The sequence below is a fragment of the Salmo salar genome, chromosome ssa28 (assembly GCF_905237065.1).
Source record: "Salmo salar chromosome ssa28, Ssal_v3.1, whole genome shotgun sequence".
In the NCBI taxonomy this organism is placed as follows: Eukaryota; Metazoa; Chordata; class Actinopteri; order Salmoniformes; family Salmonidae; genus Salmo; species Salmo salar.
The window spans coordinates 803,665-829,626 of NC_059469.1; the positions used below are offsets into that span (position 1 = coordinate 803,665).

Sequence of the window (25,962 nt, forward strand, 5' to 3'; positions counted from 1 at the left end):
TGTGGGAAGCATTGGAGTCAACATTGGCCAGAATCCCTGTGGAACGCTTTCAACACCTTGTAGAGTCCATGCCCCGACGAATTGTGGCTGTTCTGGGGACAAAGGGAGGGGGTAAAACTGAATATTAGGAAGTGTTCTTAATGTTTTGTACACTCAATGTATATTTGAATCCCTCACCGTTTCCTCTATAATAGTCCCACAAGCACTAAAGGGTCAGAATGACACAAAGACAGCCTGTTAATATGTAGTGACTGCAAAGAGGGGCCAGTATTACAGTATGTGAAAAGTGTTTAATTGTGCTGGCCATTTTTATGTCCTCATTTGAAAGTCAACACAATGCTTTCTGTTTTAAGACATAGTCTTGTCCATTGGCAGAAGGGCAGAGGAAGGTGTTGGGGGGGTGGGGGGGGGCTTGGCAGGGGTACTGTCTGTCACCATCACACAATGAGAGGCAGTAGGTCAGGGGGGGAGGGAGAGGGGGGTGCTGTGATGGCTGTCAGTGTGCCAGGGTCCAGGCCATTCACCACCCTGCTGTAAAGACAAACACAACATGGGTTAGTCTGGTCTCCTGACGGTTAGGCAACATCTCACGTATTGCTACTTACAAAATGAACCTTGCTGGATTCATATTATGGGACGGTAAAACAGGTACATTAGCATAGCAAACATAACATCTGACTAGCCTAATACCTAGGTATTGCCAGTCAAATGTAAAACCATACACATGCTCCCTCTCTTTTAATACCTAGTGGAGTTTGTTCAACCTAGTTTTGACTATATAAAAAAAGTTAATTCCAGAGTCAGCATGGGTTCGAATCCGGCCCACTGCCCTTTGGCTCCCCCATCTTTCCACTGTAATCTCTCTACAATAGAGCTAAAAAAAATGATGAGGAGTGGGCGAAAGGAGTGGGACTGCCCCACTCCTTAAAAAAATTGCTTAAAAAAAAATAGTTAATTCTAAAAGGTGTGTTGTGTATTAATGTACTCTACTTCAAAATCCCGTGTCTGGAATCCTATTCCTTCTTATCTATTTAGCTAGCTAGTACTCTGAATAGTATGGCACAGTGGTGACAGTGTGCTCTTCAGTAAAGAGCTATATTTATAGCTTCTCTACTCCTCCCTGCTGTGAAACCCAAACCGTGTCCTTGTGAGCATGTCCTGGTCAACATACTCAGTCAAGCTCATATCCATAGTTCCTCACACAGTAGAAACAACACCATGGCACTACAACCTCTACACACAGTCACACCACCTCTACAGGGGACATAGTATTCATACCTTGAAAGACAACCTCAATAAGGAAAAACAGAAGGACAGCACCGGCTACATAAGAACAGGAAAAGGTTACTTTTTACTTTAGAATCAGCTGCAAAAATGTATTCTTCACATGCAGTAGTTTGTAGTTAATTAACAATAATTGAGCACAAAATTCAAAAGTGTACCACAACCAACTTTCCATTGCACTACAGTACATGCACACCACAAAACTGAGAATCAATATCCCCCCCAAAATGATTATTGATCCAAAGAAGACACTACCATGAAAGCTACCAACACACCAGCAGACATACAGATATATTAAATGTGAAAGAGATATATCTACTGTATATCAGCAGTGTTAAGAAGCAGAGAAATGTACCGCCACCCAGAGCAGTTATCTAGCCCCACAGTGAGTGAGTCTACCCCAGCGCTACAAGAGAAAAGTAGGGAGGCTTGTTAATCAAACAGCATGCCGGTGACCCACACTCATCATGAGAGGAGGAAGATCATTACCCAGAATTAATGCAGGGAATATGACCCTCTCTCTCCTGCTGGGGAAAAACACATGGGTCTGAGAGACCTTGTCAACCTCCATAACTCCTCCAACGTCAACACACTTCCAACACTAAACAAACATTTCATATACACATTTCTACTGTCAAATGGATCAACATCAACATTAAGAAATCTAACTGTAAAACCAGAGGGGTCTTAACACGGAAAACAATACATCGAGAAAATGACTAAGGCTTATAACCAAAACAAAGATTTGACATCTAAGAAATGTTGTTGTCCTTTACAAAGTGGCTTTCTCGGAAAACCATATGTTCAATCTCCTGTACCTCACAAATGAGTAATGTGTGTGTGTGTGTGTGTGTGTGTGTGTGTGTGTGTGTGTGTGTGTGTGTGTGTGTGTGTGTGTGTGTGTGTGAGTCAGAGAGGGTGTAGTTGAATCTGGCTTCGACTTACGTTTTGTCGTAGTATGACGACGTCGTGTGGAGTGTATGGGAGAACTTGGCTGTGTTGCCGTTGATCACGTTCCCGTTCTCCGTGATGGCATAAGAGTTCCTGGCTTTCTGGTCCTTGGCAAAGTTCCTGCAGGCTGTCAGCTTAGACTCCAGAGCCTGAGATGGACGTAGAGAACGCAAAAAGATAGCCTTCCACTATTAGCAAGAGGTCAATATATTGTATAAGACACAGTCTTAGTGTACCAGAGTATACAGTGAATAGTGAATGTGTGCAAATAGAAAAATGTATGTCTCACCCCCACTTTCCGTAGCAAGTCACTGACGATGTTGAGGGCTGACATTCTAGCAGAGTTACCAAGGACATTGGACAACTCTGAAAAATGAATACAATATACAAATCAAAATCACATTTTATTAGTCACATGCTTTGTAAACAACAGGTGTAGACTAACAGTGAAATGCTTACTTACGGACCTTCCCCAACAATGCAGAGAAAGAAAATAGCAAAATAATAGAAAAGTAGAACACGTAATAATAAATACACTAACAATAACTTGGCTATATGGGTACCAGTACCAAGTCGTTGTGCAGGGGTACAAGTTAATTGAGGTAGATATGTATGGTACCAGTCAAAAGTTTGGACACACCTACTCATTCATGGGTTTTTCTTTATTTTAATATTTTCGACATTGTAGAATAATAGTGAAGACATCAAAACTATGAAATAACACATATGGAATCATGTAGTAACCCCAAAAAAGTGTGAAACAAATCAAAATATATTTTATATTTGAGATTCTTCAAAGTAGCCACCCTTTGTCTTGATGACAGCTTTGCATACACATTTTCTCAACCAGCTTCATGAGGTAGTCACCTGGAATTCATTTCAATTAACAGGTGTGCCTTAAATGTTAATTTGTGGTATTTCTTTCCTTCTTAATGCGTTTGAGCCAAACAGTTGTGTTGTGACAAGGTACAGGTAGTATACAGAAGATAGCCCTGTTTGGTAAAAGACCAAGTCCATATTATGGCAAGAACAGCTCAAATAAGCAAAGAGAAACGACAGTCCATCATTACTTTAGGACATGAAGGTCAGTCAATGCGGAACATTTTTTCAAGTGCAGTCACCAAAAACCATCAAGCGCTCTCATGAGGACTGCCACAAGAAAGGAAGACCCAAAGTTACCTCTGCTGCAGAGAAGTTCATTAGTGTTACCAGCCAAATAAATGCTTCAGAGTTCAAGTAACAGACACATCTCAACATCAACTGTTCAGAGGAGACTGCGTGAATCAAGCCTTCATGGTTGAATTGCCGAAAAGAAGCAACTACTAAAAGGACACCAATAAGAAGAAGATAATTGCTTGGGCCAAGAAACACAAGCAATGGACATTAGACCTGTGGAAATCTGTCCTTTGGTCTGATGAGTCCAAATGTAAGATTTTTGTTTCCAACCGCCGTGTCTTTGTGAGAAGCAGAGTAGGTGAAAGGAAGATCTCTGCATGTGTGGTTCCCACCGTGAAGCATGGAGGTGGTGTGATGGTGCTTTGTGGTGACACTGTCAATGATTTATTTAGAATTCAAGGCACACTTAATCAACATGGCTACCACAGCATTCTGCAATGATACGCCATCCCATCTGGTTTGCGCTTGGTGGGACTATCATTTGTTTTCAACAGGACAATGACCCAACACACCTCCAGGCTGTGTAAGGGATATTTGACCAAGGAGAGTGATGGAGTGCTGCATCAGATGACCTGGACTCCACAACCACCTGACCTCAACCCAATTGAGATGGTTTGGGATAAGTTGGCCCGCAGAGCGAAGGTAAAGCAGCAAATAAGTGCTTAGCATAAGTGGGAACTCCTTCAAAACTTCCAGGTGAAGCTGGTTGAGAGAATGCCAAGAGTGTGCAAAGCTGTCATCAAGGCAAAGGGTGGCTACTTTGAAGAATCTAAAATATATTTGATTTGTTTTAACACTTTTTTGGTTACTTCCATGTGTTATTTCATAGTTTTGATGTCTTCACTATTATTCTACAATATAGAACATTGTAAAAATCATGAAAAACCCTTGAATGAGTAGGTGTGTCCAAACTTTTGACTGGTACTGTACACTACTGTTCAAAAGTTTGGGTTCACTTAGAAATGTCCTTGTTTTTCAAAGAAAAGCACATTCTTTGTCCATTAAAATAACATCCAATTGATCAGAAATACAATGTAGACATTGTTAATGTTGTAAATGACAATTGTTGCTGGAAACGGCAGACTTAATGGAATATCTACATAGGCGTACATAGGCCCATTATCAGCAACCATCACTCCTGTATTCCAATGGCACGTTGTGTTAGCTAATCCAAGTTGATCATTTTAAAAAGGCTAATTGAGCATTAGAAAACCCTTTTGCAATTATGTTAGCACAGCTGAAAACTGTTGTCCTGATTAAAGAAGCAACAAAACTGGCCTTCTTTAGACTGGTTGAGTATCTGGAACATCAGCATTTGTGGGTTCGATTACAGGCTCAAAATGGCCAGAAACAAAGAACTTTCTTCTGAAACTCAGTCTATTCTTGTTCTGAGAAATGAAGGCTATTCCATGCGAGAAATAACCAAGAAACTGAAGATCTCGTACAACACTATGTATTACTCCCTTCACAGAACAGCGCAAACTGGCTCTAACCAGAATAGAAACAGGAGGGGGAGGCCCCGGTGCACAACTGAGCAAGAGGTACATTAGAGTGTCTGGTTTGAGAAACAGACACCTCACAAGTCCTCAACTGGCAGCTTCATTAAATAGTACCCGCAAAACACCAGTCTCAACGTCAACAGTGAAGAGGCGACTCCGGGATGCTGGCCTTCTAGGCAGAGTTGCAAAGAAAAAGCCATATCTCAGACTGGCCATTAAAAAGTAAAGATGGGCAAAAGAACACAGACACTGGACAGAGGAACTCTGCCTAGAAGGCCAGCATCCCAGAAGAGGAAGAGGGAGAGTGGTGTGTGTGTGTTTATGAGAGAGAGGGAGACGGAGTGTGTGTGTAAGGGAAGGAGAGTGTGTGCGCTGGTGTTAACTGAAGAGTAAAGAAGGTTTCATGCAGTGTTTTCCCCTTACTGCCACAATGGCATGCAGACCATTATTCATGCACATTCCTTCCTCCCATTCCTCCAGCGATCAGTAGTCCACGATCAGCTCCTTTGTGTTGCTGACGTTGAGGAAGAGGTTGTTGTCCTGGCATCTCTGATCTCCTCCCTATAGGCTGCCCCACTGTCTTCGGTGATCAGGCCTCCCACCGTTGTGTCGTCGGAAAACTTAAGGATGGTGTTGGAGTTATGCCACACACATTCGTGGGTGAAAAGAGAGTACAGGAGGGGACTAAGCACGCACCCCTGAGGGGCCCCCCCGCGTTGAGGGTCAGCGTGGCAGATGTGTTATTGCCTACCCTCACCACCTGGGGGCGGCCCATCAGGAAGTCCAGGATCCAGTTGTATTGGCAGGTGTTCAGGTAATTAGCTTAGTGATGAGCTTGGAGGGTATTATGGTGTTGAACGCTGAGCTATAGTCAATGATCAGCATTCTCACATAGGTGTTCCTCTTGTCCAGGTGGGAAAGGGCAGTGTAGAGTGCAATAGAGATTGCGTTATCTGTGGATCTGTTGGGGCGGTATGTGAACTGGAGTGGGTCCAGGGTGTCTGGGATTATGGTGTTGATGGGGGCATGACCAGCCTTTCAAAGCATTTCCTGGCTTCGGATGCGACTCCTACGGGGCGATAGTCATTTAGACAGGCTACCTTGGAGTTCTTTGGCACAGGGACTATGGTGGTCTGCTTGAAACATGTAGGTAATTCAGACAGGGTCAGGTTGAAAATGTCAGTGAAGATACTTGCCAGCTAGTCAGCGCATGCTCTGAGTACGTATGTTGGTAATCCGTCTGAATGTTAACGCGTTTAAAGGACTTACTCACATCGGCTAGGGAGAGCGTGATCATACAGTCGTCCGAAAAAGCTGGTGCTTTCATGCATGGTTCAGTGTTGCTTGCTTCGAAGCAAGCATAGAAGGCATTTAGCTTGCGTCACTGGGCAGTAGGGTTTCCCTTTGTAATCCGTGATAGTTCGCAAGCCCTGCCACATCTGACGAGCATCAGAGCCGGTGTGGTATGATTCGATCTTAGTCCTGTACTGACGCTTTGCCTGTTTGATGGTTCTTCAAAGGACATAGCAGGATTTCTTAGAAGTGTCCTTGTCCTTGAATGCGGCAGCTTTAGCCTTTAGCTCATTGCAGATGTTGCCTATAAATCATGGCTTCTGGTTGGGATATGTACGTACGGTCACTGTGGGGACGACGAACTGACTTGTTGGAAAGGTGGGAGCCCTTGACGGTGCCACGTCGAAAATCACTGAGCTCTTCAGTAAGGCATTCTACTGCTAATGTTTGTCTATGGAGATTGCATTGCTGTGTGCTCAATTTTATACACCCGTCAGCAACGGCTGTACTGAAATAGCCGAATCCTCTAATTAGAAGGGGTTTCCCCATACTGTATCTTATCCATGTCCTTGTTCAGCCACGGCTCCGAGAAACATAGGATATTACAGTTCTTCAGGTCCCATTTAGTCTCAAACGGAGCTCGTCCATTTTGTTATCCAGTGACTGTACGTTCGCCAATAGAACAGTCATTGACATACAGTATACTTCACATAAAAAAGGAGACAGTGTTGAGGTCAGAGCAAAAGGGTACCTGTGGGGTTGGCGCTCTTTGCGAGCGGCGTTGCGGGGAGAGACAGTGAGGCCTGGACTGAGTAATCCATCTTGTCATTGTCATCCTGGATGGGCGAGGTGGGCACCGACATCCTGGTTACGTCCGTACTTCGCTCTCGGACGGCGAGCTCCTGACGCAGGTCTGAGACAAACAGACAGACAGACTATTTAAGGCGAAGTCAGACCAGACATTCAGATTGAGGTTAATGGTGCGATAGTCTCTCCCAACAATAATTTGTGGCTGTAAGCAATGCTAATGCTGTGAGTACATGGGTTCTATTCATTTCACACATATCACTGAGAAGATGAAAGAGAAAAGGGAACAGCTAATTTTCTAATGAGTGAAGACAGGCAGGGGTTTGAGTGAAAACGGATCAATCAGCACCTCTGGCCTCGTCTTTCAATCTCTGCACTGAGACCAGGACGGACTCCTTCTCATCCAGCTCGCTCTCCAGGAAGGCGTTCCTCTCGATAGCCTGGTTCAGACGCTGCTCAAAGTCCTCTAGGGACACAATTGTAGCCCTGCAGAAATAAATAAATAATTTAATTCAAAGGAAAACACTGTTCAGTGGACTCTTGGCTTCTGTACACAAAAGGCACATGCTGAAACATACACTGATACCCGTGTTTCACCGTGATGCATTACTGCTATTTAGTGCTAAATTAATCTCTCGTGGACAAACTGCGCAAACATAAATCGAGCCTCTGACTAAATTATGCATGATCTTTGGTCTTGGTTAACAGAGGTCAGTGCTAAATTAACATTTCAATTAACATGTCTACTGAATGGACATATTCTTTCCACAGCTTACCAGCTTGCACATATCATATTCCACATGTCAATGATGCTTATTAAGCATTGTTTGAACCAAAAGATTACATGAAATGAAAACAATGAAACAAAAATGAAATGAAACAACGATTCATGACGTTAATATCATGTATCATACAATGAATCATTTCGAAATATGATGATAATAATAGTCCCATATATTCAACATGCTGTAAACTATTGTTTTTTTAAAAACAGTTATACTTTTTAAACCCTTATTAACTCTAATTAGTATGACCCTTACTATGTTCATTAGTTGCACTGATTGTCTAAAAGTTGTTAGGTTTACCCGTTAAATTGTTGGGAGCATATACAGTGCATTCGGAAAGTATTCAGACCCCTAGACTTTTTCCACATTTTTTTACGTTACAACCTTATTCTAAAATAAAAAAAATTGACATTTTATTTCCTCATCAATCTACACACAATACCCCATAATGCGGTACTATATGCATAGTCACTTTAACTATACATTCATGTACATCTGCCTCAATTGGCCCGACCAACCAGTGCTCCCGCACATTGGCTACCCGTGCTATCTGCATTGTGTCCCGTCACCCACCACCCGCCAACCCCTCTTTTACGCTACTGCTACTCTCTGTTCATCACATATGCATAGTCACTTTAACCATATCTACATGTACATACTACCTCAACCAGCTTGACTAACCGGTGTCTGTATGTAGCCTCGCTACTTTTATAGCCTCGCTACTGTTATGTTTCACTATCTTTTTACTGTTGTTTTTATTTCTTTACTTACCTATTGTTCACCTAATACCTTTTTTGCACTATTGGTTAGAGCCTGTAAGTAAGTATTTCACTGTAAGGTCTACACCTGTTGTATTCGGTGCACGTGACAAATAAACTTTGATTCGATGAATATTCATTCCTCCCATTCCTCTAGCCAAATCACAGGTAGGCCTTTGCAAATATGATCATCTCCGCCATTCCATGCAGTATTTTATTATACAGTGTGAAGTAAAATGCTATATGTGTTGTATTGAGTAGAAGTGTGAATATCAGTGACAGGTTTTTTTGTGTAGCACATGCACTAAACGTTTAGAAAACGGGAACAATTGTCGGGAGGACGAGGCAAACAGAACACGAGGCCACTGAATTTTCCCCGTGGTATTACGAAATTACTTTGCATTGTAATACTTGGCCTGGTGTCGTTAGTAAAATGTTGGTATCGTGACAACACTACTCTCATTAGCATGCTCCTTTTATCCACAGGACTGCCGCCGACTGGTTGTTTCTCGGTAAACCGTAGACAATGTAGTGCGTGAAATGCCCAGGAGGGTGGCCGTTTCTGAGATACTGGATCCGGCGCAAATGGCACTGACGATCATAGCACGCTCAGTCGATTAGGTCACTCGTTTGCTCATTCTAACGTTCAATCGCACAGTAACTGAATGCCTTGATGCCCGTCTGCCTGCTTTACAGACTCAGTGTCTGTAGGAGCGATCCATGTTCGTGAACGGGGTGGTGTGCCTGATAAACTGGCCGAGGAATTTACAGCAATCAGACCCATTTGGGCCAGTGGCATGTTTTAATTGGAATGGGGATTTTCCATCAGTCATCCGATTACTCCCAATGAAGAGCACAGTGGGGAATTTATTAGGAAACATTCAACAAGCATCTCAGCCTCCAGCATTCATCAGCACCTCTCTGCATGGGGTTAATGTATGAGTTTGTGTTCTGAAAGAGGATGAATACTTTTGCTTCTACTGTTAGATTAGTACTACTGGTAGATATTGTCTCTACTATTGCCTTTTTCGTCCAAACGAACATCCTGAAGTATACAGTAAATATCAGGTTATGACGACTTCTACAGCTCCTCTTATAATGCTGTATCCAGTATCTGTCTGTTAGATACTGTGTAGTGGTCTGGTCTCTTTGCTGACCTCTTGGCTCTTTCTAGGTCGTCGTTGGACTGCTCTAGCTCCCGCACATATTTGTGGAGCTGCTCCTTGATGCCCCGGGTCTGTCCCAGGTCATCCTCCAGCATGTTGATCTGTTTGTAGCTCTGGGCATACTGCTGCTCCAGTTTTTCCTGGAGGGGGTGGGGGGGTCAAGAGAAGAGAGGGGGAAGACCATATTAAATAGGCGAAGGACGTTAAAGCTTTATTTTCCTAACACCTCGCAGTCACACGCACACCCAAACAGTGGAGGGAACCACCGTGGTAATGCTCCGTTTACTCCAGCGTTCTCAGGGTATGGGATGATGACCCCCTATCTTCTCCTCCAGCTCTCTGGAGCTCAGCTCAATAAATGTCACTGGGTCTGCCAGTCTTTCTGACCTATATCTTCTGGATATGTCATGTCTGAATCAATTAACCACTAACCTGGGCCAGACAAATCCTGCTTCGTCCTGAAATGCCGTTTTACATGAACTACATATTCATACTTACTACATCAGCACATACATTCTAGCCTACGTCAAGTAGCACATATCTCATAACAAGGAGTTACTCAAGGTGACAGACACAGTCTCTGGCATCAGAATGAGAAAACCAGTCATTGCTGTGGTATTTCCCATAAACAAAGGCATGAAAGCAATAATTGTTTATTGCCTGGAATAACCACCAGACAGTTGAAAAAAAAGCAGAACAAAAGACAATCTCACCATCACCAGTGGGGTGACTCGCATGGCTTGAGTCGTGATGTGAACATGGACACAGAGCCACACTCATCCCAGCGCTAATTACGGCATGAGAATGAATGTGCTGCTGATGCATTGTGTATGAGAATCATGAGTTTCATGCAAATGATCCACAGCTGGATATAACAGGATGTCGAGGGGCAGTAAAGCACAGGTGCCGATTCCCCATAGTAGTGATCAGAGCAAGATTGGGAAAGAGAGTTCCTTGTCTGCCTGACTGATACGATTTCTGTCTAAGAACCCTGTCTCCTTTACTGTTGAACATGCCTGATACGTCATTAATAACTTCTATAGTTTGGAATACTGACAGACACATGCTAACGTGCCTCCTCTCTGGAGACCGCAATAAAGGACAAGCCATGATGATATAAGGCAGCTTCAAATAGTCATCAATAATTTATTATGTCAAGGGTATGGCGTGTTTCTTAGGTTGTCAAAAGAGGAGCATGAACGCTAAAGGCGCCTCTAAAATATTTTCTTGTCAATTCATGCAGTAAACTCACATTCCAATAACAATATGTCTTTTTTTACTTGAGCCGATCTAGTGTATTGTGTCCCTCTTGTGTACCTTGAGTGAGTCCACCTCGTTCTTGAGCCTGCTGTTTTCAGAGTGCAGGACACTCGTGTGGTGCTCGGCCTGGCCCAGCTGGGTCTCCAGCTCTGCCTCCAGCTCTCTGCTGCCCTCCTGAAACTCCAGCAGCTCCTCCTGGGCCTCCTGGCAACTGACAGGGCAGACACCACCGGAGGACATGGTTAGTACAACAACATTGTTATTTAACAGTCCATTAGTATTTATTTGTTTTTTACTATGAAAGTACCCAGGTTAAGTATATAAGACTTAAAGAAACTCTCCTGTACTTTTGTATACTTTTTAACCAGTAGTTCTGAAAGTAGAGCTCACAATCCAAAAGTGGTCCCCTGAAAATTGAGTACAACGTCACACATGTGCAGCTATGTGCACCACATCATTGCCTTCTCGCTCTCTTGCTCTGCTGTGGGTGCATGATGTGACTTTTGCTAGCTGTCACTCATATGGTGAGGGGCTGAAGCTCATTGGTTGAACTCAAATTGCTAGGAGGCTGGACCACATGGGGGAAAATGGGGGAAAATGGCGCAGCACAGCTTCCAGAGAAACAGTCGCTTTCAAACTAGGGATTTTGTGGCTAGGCTAATTGCGGTAAGACAGTAATTCTGCTCATAGCGGGAGGTTTAAAACATACTCAGTATTCACCAAAGTTCCGGAGCATATCTTAAAAAATAGAAATCACAAAATCATGTTACAGCCTTCTATGATGAATGGTATCTATGATCTACAAGACTTCTTAAAGTCAAAGCGTATCCTGGTTTGTAGACAGTAACAGGAACTAGCAACCCATAAATGACCAATCTTCTTTGTTTATCTAATAACATGAAAATCCTACATGACATACAGTAGGTACTTAAACATACACAACTGTCTTCAGGCCATTTAAACAGTGGAAATTGAAAGCGCAGATCCTGGCCGCTTCACAAAGGCCACACTTGATCGTGATCCAGCCAATCAAAGAACCCTCTGACTTTCCTAACAACACATCGCGTCACTTGTCCACCCTGGCCTCTCCAAAACGGCAACAGACTGTCTGTCTGCTACCCAGAGCAAAAGTAGATATTATATAAATAACCAAAAGGTTGGGTTGTTTACTGTGGGCATGTGGCCAGGACAGGGTAGCGTTTCAGGGTGGGGGTTGGGTTGAATGGGGTTATGTAAGTAAGTGTCTGCCGCCCGCTAAAGCCATGGACACACAGCTGCTCTAAAAATGGCTGTGTCCGGGGGCCATCGGCATTGCACACTACAGGCATGTGACCGGTGGGACCGGGTGGAAGGGGGGCCTGGAAACAGCACCCACTTTCCTGCTATGGGCTGTCTGTCCTGTGTTGCTACCTTGGGGGTAAGTGGTGTTTTGAAGGGGAAAGCCAAGTGGGATCTTTAACTTTAAAACCCCAGCAGGTCACCACTTCCTCCATCTGTGGTTAGTTCTAAACGCAGCATCAGCACCCTCGGCGGTCTTTGAACTGCTTGTTTTGCCCAAGAGGTGAATGTCCCTTTCGGATATCCCTGACCTGTCAGGGAACCGAGCATCCTCTTTATTGGCAAACAATTTTTGCAACAGTGTTTAGGGGAATCCTCAAGCAAGAGCATCTATTGTTGATACTAAAGAGCTGCTTCACTACTAAATTCATGACAATCTTAAACACACATTTATTGAGCGATACAAAGGGGAGTGGCTTTGATTCCCATTGGGTGTAAATGTCCATAGAGCCTCATATAACTGGGTGTAGTTTCCCCTAGCGCTGGGTGTGTCTGTTGTCCACTGCGATCTTATCAGCAGTCTTTTGTATCAAAACAGCAGTGCGCCTGTGCTGTGTGATGAGGATGTTCATTGAGAGAAATAGACCACCGAGTCACGTCTGTCGCCCACTACCAGTCTCGCACAGATGGGAAAAGAAAACATACATCTAAGACCGCTATTACATAATCCCATTCAGTGTAGACTTAAGATATATCTTTTTGGTATTTTACCCCCTTTTTCTCCACAATTACGTCATATCCAATAGCGATCTTGTCTCATCGCTGCAACTCCCCAACAGGCTCGGGAGAGGCGAAGGTCGAGTAATACGTCCTCCGAAACATGACCCACCAAACCGCGCTTCTTAATACCTGCCTGCTTAACCCGGAAGCCAGCTGCACCAAAGTGTCGGAGAAAACACTGTTCAACTGATGACCGAAATCAGCCTGCAGGTTCCCAACCCGCAGGAGTTGCTAGAGCGCAATGAACCAAGTAAAGCCCCCCCGGGCAAACCCTCCCCTAACCAGGACGACGCTGGGCCAATTGTGTTCCGCCCTATGGGACTCCCATTCACGGCCGGTTGTGACACAGCCTGGGATAGAACCAGGGTCTGTAGTGCCGCCTCAAGCACTGCGATGCAGTGCCTTAGATCGCTGCGCCCCTCACTTAAGAGACTTTCTAATGTGAAACCAGATCTGTCCCTTTGGAAGTATAAATGAGTATTGAAGGACATTCCTAACATAGTCTTACATAAAGGACTTTCACAGGTTAAACTGTATCGGTCATTCATTAATGCTCTTAAAAACGAAAGAGTGAGGAGAGCTAGGCTATGAGGTCAAAGTAACAAGTCTGGCTGGGGAATTTCCTTTCAGAAGTACTCAGGATTTTAAAGTACAGGTAGTGAAACCACAGGATTCCAACATACTGTCATACTTCTGAGTTTCTGGTGAGTTCAAGTAAAAGAAGGCTGATGATCTTAGATATAGCATTAATGTAACATAAAAGGCATGATTTGTGCATATCTTACTTTTTCTTGTACTTGAGGGAAAGAGTCTTCCAGAAGTCAATCTCCTCATCTTTTGAGGTGAATTTTGGAATCATATCTGTGTTCATGATATACATTTAGATCTGGAAAAATCAACAGAAACAATTTATATTACACAAATCAAATCAAATGTATTTATATAGCCCTTCTTACATCAGCTGATATCTCAAAGTGCTGTTCAGAAACCCAGCCTAAAACCCCAAACAGCAAGCAATGCAGGTGTAGAAGCACTGTACAAACAAACAATTATATTTATCAGTAGCACTGTTGGGTTGCAAAAGCTGAGTGGCAATACATCATCTTCATATAGACAAACAACCACCAGAGCAAATATGGTACATTAGACATGTTTCCAAAAAGGAATAGGACCACAGTAGAGTACACAGAGCATCCATCAGTGACACAGGACATTCTTCATTAGAAACATTGACAGAATGACCTGAAGTACCCTGCTCTGTCCTCTCCAATCGATACCTTCCCAACATCCTCTCAAGCTATTTTTGTACAGTTGTAGCCGAGTGCCATAGTCTGTGTTTATGCGTAATGGATGTGTGCCCCCGCTCGTCCTCTCTCGAGCCCTCTCTTCTGTATAGTTACAAAACACACTGGAATGATTTTCAACTCAGCAATTTCAACTCTTATCTAGTAATCATTTATTATGCACTGTATGCCAAAGCCACAGCAGCTGGCTCATCCGCAGGTTGCCTAGCTCTTGAACTTCCCAGGCCAGTTAGTGTTGGACTCCCAGGACTGCAAGCTTTAGCCGATCTAGCTTAGATCTATCGCCTAATAAGACAGACATCAACTCCTGGGCTGTGGCATCACGTCCCATCAGGACGCAGAAATCTGTAGATCAATGATTTTTCTGGGAACTAATCAAAGGGCCTGTCTGAGTCCCTAGCCTCAAACAGGGTTGATTATTAAAATAACTGTATTCATTTCCCCTTGCACAGAAAAAAGGGATGTAACTACGCATATTTGAGTTTCCTGGAATGAGAAAACAGAATTTAAAAAGCGATGTGTTAGCCTATACACAGAGATCTGCTGTGTCAACTGCTGTTGCAGTATTAAGTTCCAGATAACTCTCTAGATTCAAATGTAAAAAATGGGAAATAGGTAGCAGTATAAAACGTGACATTCTAATTTCCCTGGAGGTAAAAAAAGTGTGGCCAGGAGTAGGGCTGTGGCGGTCATTAAACTTCGTCAGCCGGTGATTAATCAAGCAAATAACCTTCGGTCTCACGGTAACTTATCGTTAATTAACAAACACATTTAGCATCTCCTGGCTTCCACACAACCTACAAGCCACTGATGCAGACCTTTGGAACATCTACAAGTCTAATAAATCCATGTAATATAGCCTACACCTTCACAATAAATCCATTGTTTATTTTAGACAGGTCTAAAGAAACATGATATGAAGAAAATGTAGTCTATTTCAGAAGAACAGAATAGCATACTCAGAGTTGTCCTTATTTAAGGTCTTGATCTGGCTATGCCATACGGCTGTGGGCTACACTAGTTCATTTAGCAGACAAGATTTGGTTAGAATTCTGTGGCATTATTTTATAATATGTAGAATACAATTGAACAAAGCTGAATAAAAAAGAAAGGATATCTTCTCCAAATGATTTGAGGGAGTGCACACATGCAGCTATTCTGTGTTGAGCGGTTAAGAAATAGGTACTCCTATATGCTTAATTTAGAGATATGTAACTTTAGTTGTCCTACAAACGTTGGGCTATATGTTTAGATGTTAATACATTGTAAGGCTGTATGATGCGAGTAATCATGATTTGAAAGGCATGAGCTCTGCTTAGTTTTTTTGCACAGGCTGTATGTAAACACTTCAACAGTCTCTCATTCACAATTTGACAAGCACTTGATAATGACTGGAATTTCCCAGGGGCATCCCCTGTGTGTGGCCGTAATGCAACCTAAAAAAATCAATGCCTTTTGCGGCCAGTGGCCGTTGTTCCATTCTTCCTGAGTGCTGCGAAGAGCCTCTCACTCACATGGCTCTCCATCACGTGATCAGGTCTTTCTCACAGGCTACAAGTGAAGACAGACACTTAAGGGATGCAACTGCGTACGTCCTTATCCAATTCCGAGGTGCATATTACAGATATTGGAAGAACTGTCCATATTTACTTTTCGTCAGCCAACAAGAAGAGTAGGCGAACAGCAAACACACTAATCTATGTCAATCTACTATCCCCCATAGTACAAAAGTTTACCTATTCTGTGCGAGAAATAAATATTCCAAACATAGTCTGGGACAGTTGTGGGATGCGATAGATCCCAAATTAATACAACCACTAGCATCAAAACAAATATTTTACGCAACATTTAGCTTCAAATGTGATAAACTATTAGGCTATTCCTTCACATTATAAGCACAGCAATGCACACACAGCAGTAGGCTAAGCGCGAGTGTTCCATTAGCGGGAAAACACCATTATCAAAAGTGACCGCAAACGCGATTATGCATGTAATGCTTTTATTATAAAAGGTGCATTTTATTGTGAAAATGATCTTCCCCAAACTTGAAACTCACACACTGCTTATGTATGCCAGTTAGGCTCTACACCCCTTGTAAAGCAAATTAATATGCTTACATTTTAAATTGGCCACTTTAGTTGCCAAAAAAAGGCATTATTTCTTGCCTAACGCTGGGCATCATTCACAAGTGATAATACAGTGCATTCGGAAAGTATACAGACACCTTGTCTTTTTACACATTTTTAATTACATTACAGCCTTACTCTAAAATGGATTAAATAATTTTTTTTACTCAACCTACACACAATACCACATAATGACGAAGCAAAAAACGTTGTTTTCTTTTTAGACATTTTTGCAATGTATTAAAGATTTTTAAAAAACGGAATTACCTTATTTACATAAGTATTCAGAACCATATCTCAGTACTTTCTTGAAGCACCTTTGGCAGCGATTACAGCCTCCAGTCTTCTTGGGTATGACTACAAGCTTGGCACATCTGTATTTAGGGAGTTTCTCCCATTCTTCTCTGCAGATCCTCTCAAGCTCTGTCAGGTTTGATGGGGAGCGCCGCTGTACAGCTATTTTCATGTCTCTCCAGAGATGTTCGATTGGGTTCAAGTCTGGGCTCTGGCTGGGCCACTCAAGGACATTCAGAGACTTGTCCCAAAGCTACTCCTGCATTGTCTTGGCCGTGTGCTTAGGGTCATTGTCCTGTTGGAAGGTGAACCTTCGCCCCAGTCTGAGGTCCTGAGCGCTCTGGAGCAGGTTTTCATCAAGGATCTCTGTACTTTGCTCTGTTCATCTTTCCCTCAATCCTGACTAATCTCCCAGTCCCTGCCACAGAAAACATCCCCACAGCATGATGGTGCCAGGATTCCTCCAGACGTGATGCTTGACACTCAGGCCAAAGAGTTCAATCTTGGTTTCATCAGACCAGAGAATCTTGTTTCTCATGGTCTGAGAGTCCTTTAGTTGCCTTTTGGCAAACTCCAAGCGGGCTGTCATGTGCCTTTTACAGAGGAGTGGCTTTCGTCTGGCCGCTCTACCATAAAGGCCTGATTGTGGAGTGCTGCAGAGCTGGTTGTCCTTCTGGAAAGTCCTCCCATCTCCACAGAGAAACTCTGGAGCTCAGAGTGTCAGAGTGACCATCAGGTTCTTGCTCACCTCCCTGACCAAGGCCCTTCTCCCCTGATTGCTCAGTTTGGCCAGGTGGCCAGCTCTAGGAAGAGTCTTGGTGGAGGCCACGGTGTTCTTGGGGACCTTCAATGCTGCAGCCATTTTTTGGTAGCCTTCCCCAGATCTGTGCCTCGACACAATCCTGTCTTGGAACTCTACGGACAATTTCTTCAACCTCATGGCTTGGTTTTTGCTCTGACATGCACTGTTAACTGTGGGACCTTATATATAATCTGAAAACCAGTTTTCGCTTTGTCATTATGGGGTATTGTGTGTAGATTGATGAGGAACATTTTTATTGAATCAATTTTAGAAAATGTGGAAAAGGGGAAGGGTCCTGAATACTTTCCAAATGCACTGAATATAATTCACAAGTGATAGGCTAATATTGTCACCCATCAGAATATTCTTAATTTAATCTCGTCTTTACATACAGTAAATCATATGTGTGAAATTTGTTTTGATTTAGAATGGACCATTATCATCCACCCGTCTCGAAACAGGGGCAGGGGGAAAAAAAATACATGTCATCTATGCACCTAAATAGTGAAATGCCTTTCCGTGGTTCATTTTCATGCTAGCCAGGTAGGCTACACTCCTGTTGTAAAGATATGCAATGTGCTTAATAATAGGAAAGTTGAGAAATAAATATAGTAGGCCTTAGCATATAGAAAGCTGATGGGATCCTCCTCTTTTTAAGAGGCCATCACTAAGTTCTCACACACAATTGCATAGCCAATAGAAATGTTGCTCAACATGAGCTCTCATGAAGTGTTTGATTATATTTTGAATCACATTTACATTGATGTTAGAGTGATTAGAGGGACAATAGAGTGCTGAGTACCAGGCAGTTAGCAAGTTTGGTAGGCTACTAATGACCATCAGCAGCATCAGAGCTTGGAGAAGACTAATTACCGTGACTAAACAGTCACGTGGAATTTGACTGCCTTCATGACTCGTAACCGCAACAGGCCTAGCCAGGAGTCACATTCATCAGTGACTCCATATTCTATTTGCATTGATAAGAGATTTCCCACTTCACGTTGCTACACATGGAGCCTCTTACTGCAGTGCCAACAAAATAAATCTACAGTACACGTGTGAAACCTGTGTAGGCTATACGTCCCTCAAACTCAACTCTGGACCTCGAAGCCAATTCCACTCCGTTTTTTAATTGTTCCTTTCTAATTATGGATTTTAAACCTGGGACACCAGGTGGGTCCAATTAATTATCAGGTAGAACAGAAAACCAGCAGGCTCTAGACCTCGTAGGGTAAGAGATGAATACCACGTTATAAAAAATAAAAAAAGTCATTCAAAAGTTTGTTTTATTAAATTAAGGATTTCAAATTTCATGGTATATCCTTGTGTGTAGAAATGTCACATAGATCATTTTATTGAATGGAGACAAAGCCTTCTCATTGTAAAATAGGCCTATGATTATTATTTTCTTTTGACAAAAATGAATACTCTTGCAAGTATTCGAATACTAACGTCCATTCAGATATTCGAATAATCGTACCCATCCCTACAACAAACTGAGAAAGTCACTGTACTACTGACACTTCTCTTGTCATCTCCTGCCCTGGTATGGGATTTATACAGGTGGGCAACCAATAGCCAGATAGCCGACAACTCAAGGAAAGAGAGCGAGAGGTAAATAGGGAGAGATGGACAACGCTTCTGTTGTGCAGTACAGTTAGTGGCATTCTGATAAAACCTTGGGAACAAAATGTTGCTGACTGACTGACCTCTACTCTGGAATTACATTATATTGAATGTAGTGACAAAACACTTTGATGGCCAAAAAGGACTGAGCCAGACTTCGCCTTGAGAGAGGCAGTAAAACAGCTCAATTTGCTGTACAGAAATCATACAAGGATGAACAGAATATTGCAGTGGAATTGCCATGTACTCTCCTTACTCCTTACTTTGAAAGTGTTTTTCTGTCTGGAGAGTTGGTGATGGGTGGTAAGAGAGTTGTAGAAAATAGGGATGTGGACCGAGTAGGGTTGCACATTTTGGGGAATATTCAGAGGTGGAAACTTTCCGTGGGAATTAACAGAAATATATCCAAATTAATATTAATACCATTTAAATAATGTAATATTTTTTGCATTGGATATATTTACCATATCATATGGAGACAAACATTTTACCTTATCATAAGTAGACATAATTTCAAATGATTAAATCCTTCCAATAGGAAAAAAGTAGTTACAAATTGAACTTCAATTGAGTTGACTCTTCACATGGGATGATTTCACTGAACAACAAAAGAAAGGGAATATTGAATGATCCATCGCATCTCCCAAAAACGTTTTCAACATACTTCTGTAAAATGATAGTCTAGAAACTAAAGCTTTGGTTGTCTTCCTCTCAGGCTTCCATGTCTTCTCCCTGGACCTCCTCAATGTCTACCTCTTAAACATCAGACTGAGGCCTCATCTTCACTTTCACTTTCCAACCTTGTTGAGGATGGCTCGTTGTCAGGCTCAAAAAGCCTTAAATTTGCCCGGATGGCCACCAATTTTTCAATCCTTGTATTGGTCAGCCTGTTGCGTGCTTTGGTGTGTGTGTTCCCAAACAAGGACCAGTTGCTCTCTGAGGTGGCTGATGTTGGTGGGATTTGGAGGATGATGGAGGCAACAAGGGAAAGAGCCTCAAACCAACAAAGTCCCTTCCACCAGGTGGCTGATGAGATATGTTGGCACAACTGCCATATTGCATCTCCATCTCAAAGCCCTTGCTTGGAAGTGTACTTCGCCAGACTGCCAAGAACCTTGCCCTCATCCAGGCCAAGGTGGCGAGACACAGTAGTGATGACACCATAGGCCTTGTTGATCTCTGCACCAGACAGGATGCTCTTGCCAGCATACTTGGGGTCCAACATGTACACTGCGGCGTGTATGGGCTTAAGGCAGAAGTCTTCACGCTTTTTGATGCATTTCAGAACTGCAGTTTCCTCTGCTTGGAGCAACAGTGAAGTGGGCAGGGCAGTACGGATTTATTCTCTTACATCTGCAAGCAGAGTCTGAACATCAGACAGGATGGCATTGTCTCCCTCAATCCGTGCAATGGCTACTGCTATAGGTTTCAGGAGTTTCAGGCTGCTTATCACTCTCTCCCAAAATACATCATCCAGGAGGATCTTCTTGATGGGGCTGTCCATATCGGCAGTCTGTAATATGGCCATTTCTTGGAGAGACTCCTACCCCTCCAGGAAACATGATGACAACCCCACCCCAACAGGTATTGCTGGGCAGCTTCAATGTGGTGCTCTTATTCTTCTCACTTTGCTTGGTGAGGTAGATTGCTGCTATAACTGGATGACCCTTCACATACCTAACCATTTCCTTGGCTCTCTTGTTTTCAGTGCCATAATGTCCTTGAGGAGCAGATTCAATGCATGAGCAGCACAGCCAATGGGTGTGATGTGAGGGTAGGACTCCTCCACTTCAGACTAAGCAGCCTTCATGTTCTCAGCATTGTTGTTCGCCAGTGCAAATACCTTCTGTGGTCCAAGGTCATTAATGACTGCCTTTAGCTCATCTGCAATGTAGAAACCGGTGTTTCTGTTGCCCCTTGTGTCTGTGCTCTTGTAGAATACTGGTTTAGGGGTGGAGATGATGTAGTTAATTATTCATTGCCCACGAACATTCGATCACCATCAGAGATGATTGCAATACAGTCTGCTTTCTCTATGATTTGCTTGACCTTCACTTGAACTCTGTTGAACTCTGCATCCAGCAAATGAGTAGATAAAGCATGTATGGTGTGAGGGGTGTATGCTGGGCAAAGAACATTCCGAAATCTCTTCCAATACACATTCCCTGTGAGCATCAGAGGTGAACCAGTTGCATACACAGCTCGAGCAAGACATTCATCAGCATTTCTGACTACATTCCTCCATTGAGTCAAAAAAAACTTCTGATTTCAGGAGGACCATGAGCTGTTGCTATCGATAAAGTGTCTGATTCATCATTTTCACCTTGAATAGAAGTAGAGGGACTCTTTGTTGCTTTCTTCACATATGATTTGGCACAGTATTTGCAATTGTACACAGCTTTTCCTTCTACATTAGCTGCAGTGAAATGTCTCCACACATCAGATAATACCACGGGCACTTTCCTGTAAAGATGAGAAAAGAAGACTAATAAAATTCATAAACACAATTCCATGTACAGATAAATAGTTAAGCAGTTAGATTAAACAACTCCTTTGTAAGATAAATGTTTTAAAATGAAACATGTATGGAAACTGGTGAATTAACACTCCTCAGTTAGCAGGCTCAAGCAAGCTAAAACCCACATGTAGCAAAAACTAACTAGCAGAAATTGTTAACAAGTTAGAAATGATTTAAACACATTTTGCTGTAGGCTACTATTTACTAATTAACAAAAATGTCATATAAAATATATTCACCCCACCCAGTATTACCATCAAAACTTACCAGAAAGCATGTAGTCCTTGGCTCAGACAGTGTAGTAGCGTGAGCTCAATAGCATCATTAGAGTGCAAGATCTTGAGAATCAGCTGTACATATGATGGATGAGTGCACTGCACATGTGATGGAAGAATGCACTGTGCATGCAGAGGGTAGCAATTCCATTGGAATTGGGGATAGTTTAACCAAAATATGCCACAAGACCTAGAATTGCCTTATGTGTATCCCACAAAAAAAGTTCACTGTTATAAGCTAACTTTTTAGATGAATTTATGCACAATTCCCCAAATTCCAGGGCTTAGCTTCCCATGGAAAAATTCCAGAATTTGCCGTAAAGTTTCCGAACTTTTGCAACCCTAGGACTGAGAGAAGGGAGTTGGAGAGGAGAGAATGAGGTAATGTAGCTTGTACTTGAAGGCCACTACTCATTATAATATTAAGCCCACATGACAGGAAGATGCATGCAGTGCCTGACACGTTTTCCATTACCACCGAATTATTTAGTGGGAAAAGGAGAAATTCTCCTCTCTGGCAAAAATGATATCACAAAATGTGGTGCAGAATAATAGTAAAGAATAGGCTATATGGTGAATATACTGGATCTTACTGAAGGTAACGAGTTAGCTAGCTACATCATGATCTCATTCTTACATCATCATCATCTCTAACAGGAATCCTTAACATGAAGAACATCTGCCGGCAGAAAAAAAACACTGACTTGACAAGCCCATTTGGCATGTGGAAAAATAATACTTCACAAATCTATCCATCTATAACAAATAAAGTATAGCATTGTCATTTAGTTTGCTGTCATTAGTTACAAGATAGTACGCCAAAATTAACTGTCAAAACCAAACTGTCAGCTGTCAAACATGCCCGGTCTCGAGTCGCTAGCCACACGGGGTGACGCTTGGCTAACGTTAACTAGCTAGCTACTTACTGATAGCTACCCCCATCAATTCGAAGGAATTGTATTTTCTTGCATTTTGCGATAATAAAGACAACGATTACATTGTGTAAAATCCCAACACAATGTCATACATACATATTGCGACGTACTTGAACATTTCCAGTCGGTGTATTGCCCCTTTCGATGGTTTTCAGTCCATAGTTGTCCTCTCGGTGGTTCTCTGTAGTGATGTGCAGTTCGCTAACGATTCGTTCTTTTTGAACGACTCTTTTTTTCCTGACTCGAGAGTCATGATTCGTTTTTCTGAGGGACTCGTTCATATTTGGGGTTTGTTTGACCTACTGTAACTGTTAAGTGCTGGCAGCAATGAGTCAGTCCTACAGCAGGATTAATACACGCTCCTCTGTCTGTCATATGCGCGCAGGGAAATAGATCATGAGCATAGAGAAGACAAATACATGTTTACACCTGATAATTGATTATTGAATATTATGATAAAACAGCTTTGTATAACCAAAACATACACCGCATCTCCTCAACGAACTCGAGTAAAACGTGAAAGCACATTTCAAGAATGTCAACACCTCACCTGATTGGTCGGAAGAAAATGTCCTGTCCACCAGAGCTCATGTCTTTCTTTTAGTGCTTGCTTGCAGATTATTTTTTGTTTAACTGCTAAACTTTTGGCACAGGTTAGTCGCAAAATGTGTGCCAAAACTCTGAGTGCACAGATTCGACATCGGCAAATGTAGTTTTGATTCACAGAAGAAGATTCACCAGTCGAAAGTTTACTAAATGAGTTGTATTCATTCTGAAATGTAGTTGCGTGCTCGCAAATCTTATTGAATTTATTCACATATCAATTTACATGTTTGCGAGTGTTGTATTTAATCACACATCACGCTTCCAAGTGTTGCATTTATTCTCAAAATAACTACAAAACTCAGTCTACAGGTGCAACTCCTACTTTACATGCTTGTATAATGAAGTCAATATTTTACCTCCATAGAACTTCCCATCGCTACTCTGTTGGGAAGAAACTGTTGATGCTACGTGTAGGCTGGGACACACGCGCAGCCTTCGTCATACAAGGACAAGACACGCACTAGAGCAGAGCAAGTGCATCAGAATAGATTTTAGCATCATCTGGTGGCCAAAAGCTGCAATGCACGTCTTCAATTAATAGTTTTTCCAATTACACGGTTCTAAAGCCGACCAGTTAATATAAAACTCAGTGTTTTATATGATTGATTATGTTTAAGCTACTACAGTGTTTGACTGAGAACGTAACAACAACCTATCTCGAAGCAGAATTATATATTCTTGTTGAGTGGTGAATTAATTGGTTGATTTTTGGGGGTGATCGAGTCATATACTCTCCTATTCATGTATAACATTCTGGGGGATTTTTTTTGCTAACTTATTCACTGGACACGTCTGTTTATTATAGGCTGTTTATTATATACTTTATTATTAAAGGCTTTATTATAAGCAAGTTCCTCGGGCTTGTGTAAGAGGTGTCACTACAGTCCCTGGTTCGAATCCAGGCTGGATCACATCCGGCCGTGATTGGGAGTCCCATAGGGCGGCGCACAATTGGCCCAGCGTTCATCCGGGTTTGGCCGGGGTAGGCCGTCATTGTAAATAAGAATTTGTTCTTAACTGACTTGCCTTGTTAAATAATAGTTAAATAAAATTAAATATGCATGCATCCAGCATCCAGCTCGCACACAGGTGCATATCCCTGCCTCTTTCCACTCGCTCCCCTTCTTTCCGAATCCCCAGTCCACACACATGTAGCTTAGTAACAAGTCCAAACAACTAATGTCAAATTTGCTGTTTGCAAAGCTGGAGTAATCCCACAGGTCTCGAGGGCCCTTAGAAAGGTTTGTGCTGGCAGGTTGTGCTGCAGTGCTGGAAAAATGAACTTTTCAGTGCATGAAATGGGTGCTCTCCATCAGGGGCGAAAATCTGATATCAACTTTGGGGGGGACAATTACATGACATTTTCTCAAGAGCAATTCCTGAAGGGGACACCAAAAGTAGTGCTGTAACACATAGCCTACATTGTAATATGGTAAATGTATATTGAGGAACCAAAGAAATAAGGTGTTTGCCGTACTCCTAACTACCGGTACCCAAAACTACACAACTACTCACAACAGCAATACCATTGCCTTTAACAAATCTTAGTTCAGTCACCAGTTTAAGTTGAGAGTGGGGGTATCCATGGCATTTTCCAATTATGTTCCTATTTTACAAGTCCAAAAAATTGAGAACCTTTCATAATGTTGCCAAACAAAGACTCAACAAACTTACCTGAGACTCCGTCTCTGCCAGTCTGTCCCTGCATATCTGTCCCCAACTCTGCTGTCTGTGTGCCATCTGTTGCCTGCTCTGCCTAATGACATCATTGTGAAACATTTCCATTAGAATTTCATTTCTTTCTTATGAACATTTTATCAACTAGTCTTTGAGATATTAGGCTACTAGGGTTCTTACTTTGCGTTTTGGTGTACTGAAAAATACTCTGATGTCCGTCTTTTATTTTTCTGCCATTTTTCTACCTGGCTGGCTACACACACACACAGTGTGTAGGTTATTTACAGTAGGAGATGGGCATCTATCATCTTATCTTTTATCATTCTATTTGGACTTCGATCTAAAAGGTAGCTAGCAAATGTGAAATGGATTAAAATGACAAGAGTTGACAGCTGTATGAGTTCACCATTTACACAACATATGCTGCAACCTTTTGTAATTGTAATAGTTTGTTTCATATTGGCTGGCTTCCAACAATAGCTGAATTTGCAAAGCAAGCGAGCACCAATTCCGTTTCAGTGGTGTTTGCTATAATCTTTGCTACCCGGGTTAAATAAAATAAATAAATAAAAGTTCCCTTGCGACAATTTAGCTTTTGCAACGAGACCATTAAATATATTTAAGACAATGGTAGAAGAAGAGTGTAGTTCTGTTCAGTTTGGACTTCAGTTTATCGCTAACCTTATCACAGGGACTTTGAAGCACTAACTTACATCATCTGCATGTTGATCTCGGAATAAATTGACGATAGCAAAGATTCCA

At 42.3% G+C, this 25,962-nt stretch overlaps 1 protein-coding gene across 9 annotated transcripts; it reads right to left on the minus strand.

Annotated features, from left to right (window-relative positions):
* Positions 1-69: 69 nt before the first annotated feature.
* Positions 70-23,956, minus strand: LOC106589272 (nuclear distribution protein nudE-like 1-B). Of its 9 annotated transcripts, none has more exons than XM_014179012.2 (11): positions 23,014-23,444; positions 13,823-13,923; positions 11,037-11,190; positions 9,711-9,859; positions 7,360-7,496; positions 6,955-7,116; positions 2,525-2,601; positions 2,230-2,384; positions 1,774-1,808; positions 1,279-1,323; positions 70-528 (listed from the first exon to the last, which is right to left on the minus strand). In XM_014179012.2, exons 2-11 carry the CDS (start codon positions 13,915-13,917, stop codon positions 521-523), a joined length of 1,017 nt encoding a protein of 338 aa, XP_014034487.1. In that variant the 5' UTR covers positions 13,918-13,923; positions 23,014-23,444; the 3' UTR covers positions 70-520. The 9 variants fall into 9 exon arrangements, with proteins under 9 accessions (XP_014034487.1, XP_014034485.1, XP_014034488.1 ...); XM_014179010.2 differs by having other exon boundaries at positions 70-531; XM_014179013.2 differs by lacking the exon at positions 1,279-1,323 and having other exon boundaries at positions 70-531; positions 23,014-23,442.
* Positions 23,957-25,962: the final 2,006 nt, after the last annotated feature.

What these genes read in the sequence shown, in the direction of transcription:
- LOC106589272 (XM_014179007.2), bottom strand. Translation starts at nt 13,917, where the DNA reads ATGTATATCATGAACACAGATATGATTCCAAAATTCACCTCAAAAGAT. An exon ending in ACTTGCTACGGAAAGTGGGG is followed by an intron (nt 2,385 to 2,524) that starts GTGAGACATACA and finishes CGTCCATCTCAG; the next exon opens with GCTCTGGAGTCTAAGCTGAC. An exon ending in TCGTCATACTACGACAAAAC is followed by an intron (nt 532 to 2,229) that starts GTAAGTCGAAGC and finishes TTGTCTTTACAG; the next exon opens with CAGGGTGGTGAATGGCCTGG.